The 13289-nt window shown below is 40.2% G+C and overlaps 1 protein-coding gene across 1 annotated transcript in view; it reads left to right on the plus strand.

Annotated features, from left to right (window-relative positions):
* Nucleotides 1-13289, plus strand: part of cpne5a (copine Va) — a 118387-nt gene that overhangs the window by 87929 nt on the left and 17169 nt on the right. The window contains exon 7 of the mRNA XM_031804052.1: nt 3957-4020. Coding sequence (XP_031659912.1) covers nt 3957-4020 — 64 coding nt within the window. The remainder of the gene's footprint in view (nt 1-3956; nt 4021-13289) is intronic.

Raw genomic sequence — 13289 nt, forward strand, 5'->3', positions numbered from 1 at the left:
GCTCAAGTTGTCTGCTAAAGGGCCTCGATGGATGTTTCTATGACATAATTAGACGACGTGTCCTGATTGCTGCTGATACTGTGACTTCAGTTACCAAGGAAACATACAGTAATTTGTTATTTTCTCTCCGTGTCCAGAACATCATCGTATATTATCTCAGGATGATGAAGACGGAAACTCTGTTTTCCACTTCATTTTCCATTTCCTCCCCAATTTACTGTGATTTCTCACAATGTGTGCTATAACTAGGGTTACAAAAGGGAGGGTATATTTACTGGAAACTTTCGAAGTTTGCCAGTAAACTACCAGAATTTTGGTAACTTTCAAGGTTTGTATGGAAATGTATAAGATGACATTAGTGACCTTTTGGGGTACTTCAGATTACCACAGGTCTCTAATTAACTCTGGCCCTCTGTGTGGCCTTATCACATGTACAAATATGAAATAATTAAATAACATGATTTTAAAATAAAACATTGAATATCAAAGCCATAAAACATCCTAAATATTAACCATCAACTTAGTGAATACAATTGGTGTTTAATATGAGGATTTCAACATGAAATATCTTGCATACTTTTTTTTTTTTACACACTTTTATTTATTTAACTATGTCAATATATATTTGTTGTCAATGTTTTGGTATCAAACTGGTAGCAGTTGTTAAAAAAAAGTAAATAGTTGCTGAGTTAAAACAAATAATGTCATTGTTCATTAGATGTTGTTTTTGTATTAATTACACTATTTTCTCTTGAAGGTCTATCCACTAGAACCTCATGGACAATATGGATACGGATATAAAAATGTATACTATATATGAATACATTTTGTAAAAGTTATTCATGTATAAATGACCAAAGTTATCATAGATTGCCATAGATTGTCTATTAATTACCAAAATTACAAAAGATTACATTAATTTTGGTAAATTACAGATAGCTTTGCAACCCTAGATACAGTGCCTTGCGAAAGTATTCGGCCCCCTTGAACTTTGCGACCTTTTGCCACATTTCAGGTTTCAAACATAAAGATATAAAACTGTATTTGTGAAGAATCAACAACAAGTGGGACACAATCATGAAGTGGAACGACATTTATTGGATATTTCAAACTTTTTTAACAAATCAAAAACTGTAAAATTGGGCGTGCAAAATTATTCAGCCCCTTTACTTTCAGTGCAGAGGATCTCTGAATGATCCAATGTTGACCTAAATGACTAATGATGATAAATACAATCCACCTGTGTGTAATCAAGTCTCCGTATAAATGCACCTGCACTGTGATAGTCTCAGAGGTCCGTTAAAAGCGCAGAGAGCATCATGAAGAACAAGGAACACACCAGACAGGTCCGAGATACTGTTGTGAAGAAGTGTAAAGCCGGATTTGGATACAAAAAGATTTCCCAAGCTTTAAACATCCCAAGGAGCACTGTGCAAGCGATAATATTGAAATGGAAGGAGTATCAGACCACTGCAAATCTACCAAGACCTGGCCGTCCCTCTAAACTTTCAGCTCATACAAGGAGAAGACTGATCAGAGATGCAGCCAAGAGGCCCATGATCACTCTGGATGAACTGCAGAGATCTACAGCTGAGGTGGGAGACTCTGTCCATAGGACAACAATCAGTCGTATATTGCACAAATCTGGCCTTTATGGAAGAGTGGCAAGAAGAAAGCCATTTCTTAAAGATATCCATAAAAAGTGTCATTTAAAGTTTGCCACAAGCCACCTGGGAGACACACCAAACATGTGGAAGAAGGTGCTCTGGTCAGATGAAACCAAAATTGAACTTTTTGGCAACAATGCAAAACGTTATGTTTGGCGTAAAAGCAACACAGCTCATCACCCTGAACACACCATCCCCACTGTCAAACATGGTGGTGGCAGCATCATGGTTTGGGCCTGCTTTTCTTCAGCAGGGACAGGGAAGATGGTTAAAATTGATGGGTTTGCCACAAGCCACCTGGGAGACACACCAAACATGTGGAAGAAGGTGCTCTGGTCAGATTAAACCAAAATTGAACTTTTTGGCAACAATGCAAAACGTTATGTTTGGCGTAAAAGCAACACAGCCCATCACCCTGAACACACCATCCCCACTGTCAAACATGGTGGTGGCAGCATCATGGTTTGGGCCTGCTTTTCTTCAGCAGGGACAGGGAAGATGGTTAAAATTGATGGGAAGTTGGATGGAGCCAAATACAGGACCATTCTGGAAGAAAACCTGATGGAGTCTGCAAAAGACCTGTGACTGGGAATGAGATTTGTCTTCCAACAAGACAATGATCCAAAACATAAAGCAAAATCGACAATGGAATGGTTCAAAAATAAACATATCCAGGTGTTAGAATGGCCAAGTCAAAGTCCAGACCTGAATCCAATCGAGAATCTGTGGAAAGAACTGAAAACTGCTGTTCACAAATGCTCTCTATCCAACCTCACTGAGCTCGAGCTGATTTGCAAGGAGGAATGGGAAAAAATGTCAGTCTCTCGATGTGCAAAACTGATAGAGACATACCCCAAGCAACTTACAGCTGTAATCGCAGCAAAAGGTGGCGCTACAAAGTATTAACTTAAGGGGGCTGAATAATTTGCACGCCCAATTTTTCAGTTTTTGAAAGATAAAAAAGATTTAAAAAATAAAACGTTTTCTTAAAAAAGTTTGAAATATCAAATAAATGTCGTTCCACTTCATGATTGTGTCCCACTTGTTGTTGATTCTTCACAAAAAAATACAGTTTTATATCTTTATGTTTGAAGCCTGAAATGTGGCAAAAGGTCGCAAAGTTCAAGGGTGCCGAATACTTTCGCAAGGCACTGTACCTTACAGTAGAAACAGAGGGTTTTAATAATGAGGGATGCCCAGACTTGCACAATGTGGTACATTGCAAGACTATTACCTCTGTAACTCAGTGAGCACGCTATGAGATTGAACATGATTTGATTGGACAGCTCTGTTATGCAGGAAATACCAATTGGAAAATGTGTGTCAAGGTGGAAGATTGAGACATAGTGGATACCTGGATAGGTGACCCATCAGCACCCTGTACCACTGTGAGACAAGGCCTCTGCTCAGTGTAGGTGATAAGGTGATGTGCTCCTGTCAGAGAGAGTGACGTGCTGGATGTGGTGAGAGGATGAGCTGCACCACTGGAGAATCTCAATTGCATTTCTTTGATTCCTCACATCCTTCTCAAACCTCATGAGATGAGAAGCTCAGAGGTCCCTCCCATCTGACCTTCTCATCGAATGGGTTTTGATGAAGAGGCAAGGAGAGAGGACGCGAGGAATCAGAGTAATGCAATTGAGATTCTCCCCAGGAGTTCACTCTACTAATGACAGGAGGACGGGAGTGGAGCGAGCTATAGCTGGCCCAGAGTTACCCAGATTTACCCACTGCACAGTAATTGACCAGCTTGCAGGTTTGACCTTGCAAGCCCCTTACTGTCACACAGCCTCTTGCTCACCCTCTCTCGCACTTATCCGGCTTGTCTGCTCTGGCTTTCTCTACCCTCGCTCTCGCTCGCTATCCTTTCAGTTCTTTGAATCGTGCCTTAATTGGAATAAATTGAATCGACAAAGTGAAAGTAAGTTTAAATGAAGTAAAAACAAAAGCTTTAACCTTGATGTGAATGGCAACTGCATTAAAGCAGAACAAGAAAGGAAAGATGGCTGTGTGAACGTGCTATGCAGTATGTGTTGCATGGTTAATGAATTCTGACTCAATATTCCGAGGAAGAGCGGGACTGTGACTATATGACTATGTATCATTTTGTCATTAGTATTAAAAGATATCTCACTCTCTCTCTCTCTTTCTTTCTCTCTCTCTCTCTCTCTCTCTCTCTCTCTCTGTCTCTCTCTCTCTCTCTATCTCTCTCTCTCTCTCTCTCTCGCTCTATGTCACTCTCCCTCTCCCCCTCTCTCTTCCATCATTTTCTATTTTTCTCTTTCACAGTGGGATTCCTGGGAAGAAGTTGGGGGCCATTATCTTTGCTGCGGAGGAGCTCAGTAACTGTAGGGTCAGTACCTGACAAGTCACCTTTTCCCCTCTGAGGCCACAAAAGTCAGCTTTTGTTTCAGCCATTGTTGTGCCAAGGCAGCAGCTACTCTTCCTGTGGTCCAGCAACATTAAGGCAGTTACAGTATATACAATTTAAAATATTACATGACACTGCATTTCATAACACTTTTCACAACACATTAAGTATGTGCCCTCAGACCACTACTCTAGTATCACATATCTACAATACAAAATCCCTGTGTACCTGTGTGTAGAGTGCGTGTCTTATCATGTGCATGTCTCTTCACAGTCCATGCTGTTCCATAAGTTATATTTTTATCTGTTTTTTAAAATCTGATTCTACTGCTTGCATCAGTTACCTGATGTGGAATAGAGTACCATGTCGCCATGGCTCTATGTAGTACTGTGCATCTCCCATAGTCTGTTCTTGACTTGGGGATTGTGAAGAGACCTTTGGTGGTATTTCTTGTGGGGTATGCATGGGTGTCTGAGCTGTGTGCTAGTAGTTTAAACAGACACCTCAGTGCATTCAGCATGTCAACACTTCTTACAAAAACAAGACTGGGAGAGAAAGGAGAGGGAGAGTTCATCTCCATGTTTGTTTACCCCAGAAATAACTGAGGGTTTTTCTCAGAGAGCAAGCGGGAGAGAGAGACACTGCTGTGAAATTCAGATGAGCGTGGGCGGAGCTCGCCACTCTGTCACTGAGGAACTGGCTGCTAAGAGATTTCCCATGATGCCCCTCTCCTGCTATCAGCCACCTCTGAGTCTGCCCCTGCGTTGCACTGCGCTGGAGAGGACGAGCTCATTACAGCGGCTCCATGCATGATGCTTCGGTCCCGGGGCGGCTCCACAGGGAACTGTCCTACTAGTACTTCTACCCAAAACAGAGCAGCGGACCAACCAACAGATGCACAACCACTGACAGACCATAAACAGCCATGCATATTGTTAAACCATGAATAATAGCTTCCATGTGATGAATTCTGTACGGTGTTGTTTTTTAATTTCCTCTCGAGGTAAAAGGGGTTGGCTAGAAGTCACTATTAAAGCTAAACATGTTTTCTGTGGTTATTATGCTGTACGGCTATCTTCACATGTTGGAGCGCCTGTTAATTAGTTGGGCTGTAGAGCTTCTGTCCAGAAGCATATTCCTTATTTTATGAATATCACTATCTGCAACAGAATATCATTGTGGATAACATTTTTATGTCTCTGCGTCGAGTATGAAGGAAGTTAGAGGTAGTTTCACAAGCCAATGCTAACTAGCGTTAGCACAATGACTGGAAGTCTACAGGAACATCCAACTCTGGGAAAGTAGATAAAGGGCTTCATTTCCAAAAACTATTTGTGACCAACCGGTTGGATTGGGTCTCTTTTAGCAAAATTTGAAAGTATGTTTTTTACATTGGATAAAAGTAAAGACTGGTAAAATGTAATATCATACACAACAGTTGAGGAACAATGGGAAAGTCATTCTACTTTGAATGTTGATAAACTTGTAACCCCACTTTTGAGAAAATGGACCTTGAATGTTTTGGTACACCTACTGGAGAGCTCTTCTTTGTATACACTCATTCAGGATCATTCACACCCTCTTAAACCTTAGCCCCACCCATCTCTTTAAGGATTCAACTGTGAGGCCACGTCTATCGACAGGTCTGTAGACAGTTCTGGTAGTGACATCATGTACATTCTAGTGTTGTCCGACATCAAACTTGTCGTTGTCGTTATGAAAAAGTATAAACACAAAAACGACAGGCTGCATGACATCAGCAGCCTGTGGTCCAAAATAGCATAACTGGTGATTTCAAAACCAATAAACCCATCCGTTTAAAAATGTATTTAGGATATGTCAATCTAGCAAACCAGGCAACTAAAAGCTACTTTCTAAACAATGTTTTGGTTAGTTAGCTGGCTAGCCAGTTCAAATAATGATCATATCATATAGCTGACAACATCTTAAATGTAGCTCATTTGTATTCATTATTACAGAAAAACAATATTCACAACAAGATCATTATTTACAAGATAATGGCAAGCTAATTACAGAAAATAGCTTACAGTTGTGAGTGTGACAAAATAAAAGCAGGTCATTCTACCAGTGAATTTTAGAACTTGGACACTGTCTCATTGGTCTAACGTTATATCCTAATTTGACTTTGGTGCAGGTCATGTTGTTCACATTGCTGTCTCTGGTAAATGCACACTATATAAAAAAAATCAAAGTGTATTGGTCACATGCACAGGATATAGAAGGTGTAAACGGTTCAGTGAAATGGTTACTTGCATAATGGTGTCTTTTGTTTTGAAATGTAGCTAGCTAGCTAAACAATGAACCATAAACCCAACTCATAACATTACTACCCTGCATGAATATGCTGGTAGCTAAAGCTAACAAACTAGCTAGGTTAAATTTTAGCTACCTAGCTAACATTAGGCTATAACTAGCAATGCAAATGGCTCTGAGATATGAATAATATTACTACACAGATCATTCACGTAACGTTAGCTAGCGAGCCAGCCAGCTAATGTTAGCTAGCTAGCTAACAGTATTGGGTTTATAAGCGCAAATATCGACTCTGCCACTTGAGCATACTTTTGCGGCACAGTCGATAGTGCGCTGGACTTCGGGCTAGAAGGTTGAGGGTTCGAGACCTGCTCCCTGCCTGTTTCATTACATTGGTGTCAAAAGTGATCAGACCTTGCATCCACGACAGTGCGTGTGCTTGGCTGGTGTGCGCGATCCTGTAAGACGTAGAGTCGCAAGCTAGCATGTATAAATGTATAACATCTGAAAATGTAGCTTGTTAGACTCTCTTACCCGTACGTATACATGAATGAACACTTCTCCCTCTCTGTCATGGATGCCATGGTTGCCCTTAGTTTAGATATAATCTCGGAGACTGGTGTTTTATACAACATGTTCTCTTTTCAACTCCCTCCAAATTATTTTCAAACAAACGACAGAATTTTTTCCATCTCCTTAGATATCATACTCTGTTTCCACCGAGCATTACAATGATTTCAAAACTCGGTCCTCCAGAAAGTGGAGAGCATTAGCAACACTTATGAAGTTCCTCATGATATCTTTCAATATAGAGTCAGGTGTGTTGGAGTCAGGTGTGATTACCAAAAAAGATGGCAGCATTTTAGCGAGCTACAAATGCCCACATGTAAATATTGAAACTCAACGATATACACTTCATATACTGACTTGAAGTACAGTATAATATAAAGATAATTTACATTTTGAAACATCTCGCTAAAGTGTCAATACACGCTAAAAACCTATTCGGGCCTAACACGCAGTATTCAAGGCCACATCAACTAGCAAATAAACAGGAAGTCCACCCGAAACCCCCACCAAGACATGGATAAACACATAACCCCAGAGAAATCGGTAAATCAAAAGGATCTATTTGAGCAAATGGGAAAGATTGAATACGACTTTTTTGGGTGTTGCATCCGATGTCGCCACGATGAAAACTACCGAGCTAAAGGAAAAAGTTGATGCGATACAAGAGAGGATGGATGGGGCAGAGTAGCAGTGTGTGCCTGATGTTCTTCTCGTGTAGTTGTTTCCTCGCCGTTGCAAACTTCTTCCTCTTCATTGCCAGTTCCTGGAAAGGGCCGGGAAAAAAGACAGCTGGCGGCCTTCCCACGGAAAGCCACCCTTTTCTTTCGCCGCTTTAACCTGTTGCGTCGAGCAATCCCGTATCCGGGAGCGTAATTATAGCCTCAAGCTCATTACCGTAACGCAACGTTAACTATTCATGAAAATCGCAAATGAAATGAAATAAATATATTGGCTCACAAAGCTTAGCCTTTTGTTAACAACACTGTCATCTCAGATTTTCAAAATATGCTTTCCAACCATAGCTACACAAGCATTTGTGTAAGGGTATTGATAGCTAGCATAGCATTAAGCCTAGCATTCAGCAGGCAACATTTTCACAAAAACAAGAAAAGCATTCAAATAAAATCATTTACCTTTGAAGAACTTCGGATGTTTTCAATGAGGAGACTCTCAGTTAGATAGCAAATGTTCAGTTTTTCCAAAAATATTATTTGTGTAGGAGAAATCGCTCCATTTTGTTCATCACATTTGGCTAAGAAAAAACCCCGAAAATTCAGTCATTACAACGCCAAACTTTTTTCCAAATTAACTCCATAATATCGACAGAAACATGGCAAACGTTGTTTAGAATCAATGTTTTTCACATATCTATTCGATGATAAGTCATTCGTGGCAGTTTGGTTTCTCCTCTGAAGCAAATGGTAAAATACACGCAGCTGGAGATTACGCAATAATTGCAACGGAGGACACCAACCAAGCACCTGCTAAATGTAGTCTCTTATGGTCAATCTTCCAATGATATGCCTACAAATACGTCACAATGCTGCAGACACCTTGGGGAAACGACAGAAAGTGTAGGCTCATTCCTTGCACATTCACAGCCATATAAGGAGACATTGGAACAAAGCGCATTCAAAATCTGGGGCATTTCCTGTTTGAAATTTCATCTTGGTTTCGCCTGTAGCATCAGTTCTGTGGCACTCACAGATAATATCTTTGCAGATTTGGAAACGTCAGAGTGTTTTCTTTCCAAAGCTGTCAATTATATGCATAGTCGAGCATCTTTTCGTGACAAAATATCTTGTTTAAAACGGGAATGTTTTTTTATCCAAAAATTAAAAGAGCGCCCCCTATATCGAAGAAGTTAAGTACCTTGTCGCGGGCTGTAGATTGTAGGAATCGGGTGAGAACCGTTATCGGGGGCCCATTCCCGCCAGGCATGGTTAAACTGCGATGGGTTCGTTAAATTTCAAATTCATGCCTGCGATGATTTTCTGCGCACACACAAGATTAGTCCACAGTCTCACTCCCCTCTTTCAGATGAACTAATTTCCCCGTATTTCTCCTACTTCTGCTCTCAAGTTCTTCGACACGATTCCACAACATATCCAGCTTTTTCTCGGCGACCCTGCTCTATACTTGGAAGGGAAAGAAAATTATTTTCAAGGACAACATGGAGGCAGAAAGTTTATTGCGAGAGCAAGGTGTTTAGCCTAGATTCAGAAAACGAGACAAGGTAAAGTACAAGTTGAATTCTAGGCTGTTTACAATACAAATGACGGTAGCCTATTTGTTTGAGGGACTCTGTGGAGTGTTGCTAATTTAGCCTTTCATGCACCTCACGGACCACCTCACTGACCAAAAGGGCTCCCGAGTAGCGCAGCAGTCTAAGGCACTGCATCTCAGTGCTAGAGGCATCACAACAGACCCTGGTTTGATCCCGGGGTATATCACAACCGGCTGTGATCTGGAGTCCCATATGACGGCGCACAATTGGCCCAGCGTTGTCTGGGTTTGGCTGGGGTAGGCCGTCATTGTAAAATAGGAATTTGTTCTTAACTGACTTGCCTAGTTAAATAAAAAAACATGTTTAGTTGAGACTGCAGGTTATCTTATGCAGCATCAAAGACAGTTCTGTGATGATTGATTAATCGAGAAGCGACGTTATGTTGCTTTGTTTTATTTGGGGATTGGTTTTCCATGTTTATTTACAGTGGGTTTTTTCTACAGCAGGAGCTGTTGTAACGTGTTAAAAGGGGCACATCATGCTCACAGGCTATAACTTCTCAGAGCAAATATGGATACTTGGAAAATACTGTAAATGGTTGTGGTAACCAAGTGAAGAGAAAAAAGATTTTGACATATTTATAATCAAAACAGGCAGATATTATGTTCATACAGGAATCACATTTAACAGATAGAGGCACTGAAATTTGGAGGAGGCTAGGTTGCAGAAGTTTATCATAGCTCATTTAATTCCAAACAAAATTGGGTGATTATTCTGATAATGAAAATACTTCATTTTGTAATTTTGAAGCAACACTCTGATGAGTCTGACAGGCTTATCTTCATTGAGGCTCTTATAAATGGGATTAAGGTAGTGTTATGCAATATATATGCTCCCAACAAGGAGGAACCACATTTTTTTCATGAGGTCAATGTTATGCTGGGAAATATGGAGGGGCAGATCATCCTTCCTGGAGACATCAACCAAGTGATGGACAATGTGATTGATAGAATGTACAGGTAACTCCATGCCAAAAGATAGACTTGCAATACATATGCTAGCAGAAGATATTGGCCTTACAGACATATGGAGATTAGTCCATCCTAATGATAGAGAATATACTTTTTTTTTCTCCCACTGTCATAAGACACACTCCAGAATAGATGTATTCTTGGTATCTAATTTCATGTTTAATAATGTGATTGATTGCAAGTTTGGGCCCATCTCCCTCACAGATCATGCTATAGTGGAGTTACATGTTGCTATAAACTCTGAAAATGTAAGGAAGGGTAGATTTAGACTCAACACCATTGCAAGATTAGATATTTAGCCAATCACTAGCACATGATCTTAGATCCTTTTTTGAGATCAACGTAGGCTCACCTGAAAGGGTTTGGGAAACCTCTAAATCATATTAGAGGGAAATGAATAGCATATGCATCCAAAAAGATGAGGTAAGGGGCTGAAGCAGTAAAAAGATTAGAAACAGAGAAATGTGTATTGGAAAGGGATTTGGCAATACATTGCACAGATAGCACGTTTCAAACTGCCTGCAAACTGAAATGTCAGTTGCACAAAATGTATAACAAAAGGAGAGAATATGCACTGTTTAGGCTTTAGAACCAGTTTTTATGAGGAAGGTGAGAAGACAGGCCGGCTACTAGCAAGACAACTAAAAATGCAGAACACTTCTAACGTAATCCCAGCATTTAAGAAGGGCAATAAGATGGTGACCTCATCCAAAAAGAGAAACAATGTTTCAATGTTTTTTGAATATTTATATACAGTACAGTCCTGTTCAGCGAGCCCCATAGATATGGATACTTTTCTATCTGGTATAGAATTACCTAGATTATCAGATAGCAAAGTAGAGGACCTAGACTGTACTATAAAAGAACAGGAAGTTAGAGCCACCATTTTATTTTTGAAAGCAGGGAAGTCACCTGGTCTGGATGGCCTTCTTAATGTGGATTGTAAAGATTCTTACTAAGACCCTTGCAATACGCTTAGAGAAGGCACTACCTAAGATCATACATAGTGACCAAGTAGGATTTATTATGAACAGGTAGGCTCTTACACCTCATGTGGTTAAACCACTCAAATATAGTTCCTACCGTTGCTGTCTCCTTAGCTGCTGAGAAGGCATTTGATAGGGTAGAGTGGGCTTTTCTTTTGTAAAGGGATAAGGGTCCTTTATTTAAATCCTAAAGCAACAGTTCTTACAAATGAAATTATGTGTCCTTTTTTAAAAGTCTTTCTAGAGGCACAAGGTTGGGTTGCTTTCTTTCCCCTCTCCTGTTTACCATAGTTATAGAGCCTCTTGCGACAATGATAAGTACAGATACAGAAACTGGGGGTGTCCATGGAGGAGGAAAAAAACACAAGCTGCTTATGTGTATGCAGACGATATTCTACTGCTGGTCTCTGATCCTCTTACTGGTATTGAATCATATTCTAGTTTGTCAAGCTACAAAATTAATTGGGATAAGTCGAAAGCAATGTCAATTAATGCCATATGTTACTCTGGAAATGTTACCCCATTTAGCGTCAAATGGGTTCCTACTGGGATGAAGGATTTGGCTTTTGGAGGAATTTGGAGGAAGTGATGGGACTAAATTTTGAGCCACTGCTAGTCAAGATTAAGACCAATATAGAAAAATGGGAAGAGAGAACTTTCTTTATGGGGAAAGATCAACGTGATTAAAATGGTTGTGGTCCCAGAATTTAATTATATCTCTGCAATGTTACCTATGAATATTCCAGACAGTTTTTAAAAAACTATATGACATAATAATAATACTTTTTTTGTGTGCTTCTCCATTTTGTGCCCATTTGTACCTTTAATACAACTACAGTAGTAGGTGTATGTGTGTTAGTATCTTTAGGTGTGAATATGTGGCTAATCTGTGTTTCATGTGGGGGAAAGGCAGAGAAGGGAGGCAAAAAAAAGGAAAGTGGGAGCAAATGCGGTTAGAGACCACTGTCCCAGGGCCCTATTAACTCAAAATCAGCTCCTGCGTTTCAAGGAGAAGAGCAGCATTTCAAAGGGTTGGGGCTGATTGTGCAGCCAATCATGCCCTTGATTGGCCTAAGAGCCAAAGCAGGACTCAATCACGGGCTAGGAATGTGCTGGAAGGAGTCTGGCACTGCAGCAGAAAAGGTTTTTAGCCATAGCAGCACCACAGTGGTGTCTATGAATTCAATTATACAACGGCTGGGTCTAATCCTGGATGCTGATTGGTTAGAACCGCGTTCCAGCCAGTGTCTATTCCACATCTTGCCATCGGCTAAGACTATGACGGCGAAATACCTATTTACTCTTCCATCTCCCTGCGCAATCCACTGTCTCATCAGACCAGCCGGGCAATCGTTACTGTAAACTGTAAAAATGCATCTAGACATGATATCCTCATTCTTTAAGACTAGCATTTGGTTGTCACTAGCATTTGGTTTTCAACAGCAGATATCTGTGTCAACTTTGCTGTCTGTACTGTATCTCTGATATTTGCAACATTGTTTCAATATTGAAATTCGATCTCCAGTGTCCTATAGTAACAGTGGTGAACGATGGCTATTGGACCTAGTGGGAGAAACAAAATCTTCCAACACGTTGTAGCAACAACAACAAAAATTACAGAAACATTGCATCACTTAATGCGTCCAACTGAATCTAACAGGCCTGAGGTTGAGCCACACTTTGGTCTGCCACAAACAAATAAAATAAAATAAAACTTTATTTGTCACATGCGCCAAATTCAACAAGTGTAGACCTTACCGTGAAATGTTTACTTACAAGCCCTTAACCAACAGTGTAGACCTTACCGTGAAATGCTTACTTACAAGCCCTTAACCAACAGTGTAGACCTTACCGTGAAATGCTTACTTACAAGCCCTTAACCAACAGTGTAGACCTTACCGTGAAATGCTTACTTACAAGCCCTTAACCAACAGTGTAGACCTTACCGTGAAATGCTTACTTACAAGCCCTTAACCAACAGTGTAGACCTTACCGTGAAATGCTTACTTACAAGCCCTTAACCAACAGTGCAGTTCAAGAAGAGTTAAACAAATATTTAACAAATAAACTAAAGTAAAAAATAATAAAAAGTAACACAATAAAATAACAATAACGAGGCTATAATACTTTTTGTGGGACAGGAAAAAACCCAGGATTAATATG

The sequence above is a fragment of the Oncorhynchus kisutch genome, linkage group LG24 (assembly GCF_002021735.2).
Source record: "Oncorhynchus kisutch isolate 150728-3 linkage group LG24, Okis_V2, whole genome shotgun sequence".
NCBI lineage: Eukaryota > Metazoa > Chordata > Actinopteri > Salmoniformes > Salmonidae > Oncorhynchus > Oncorhynchus kisutch.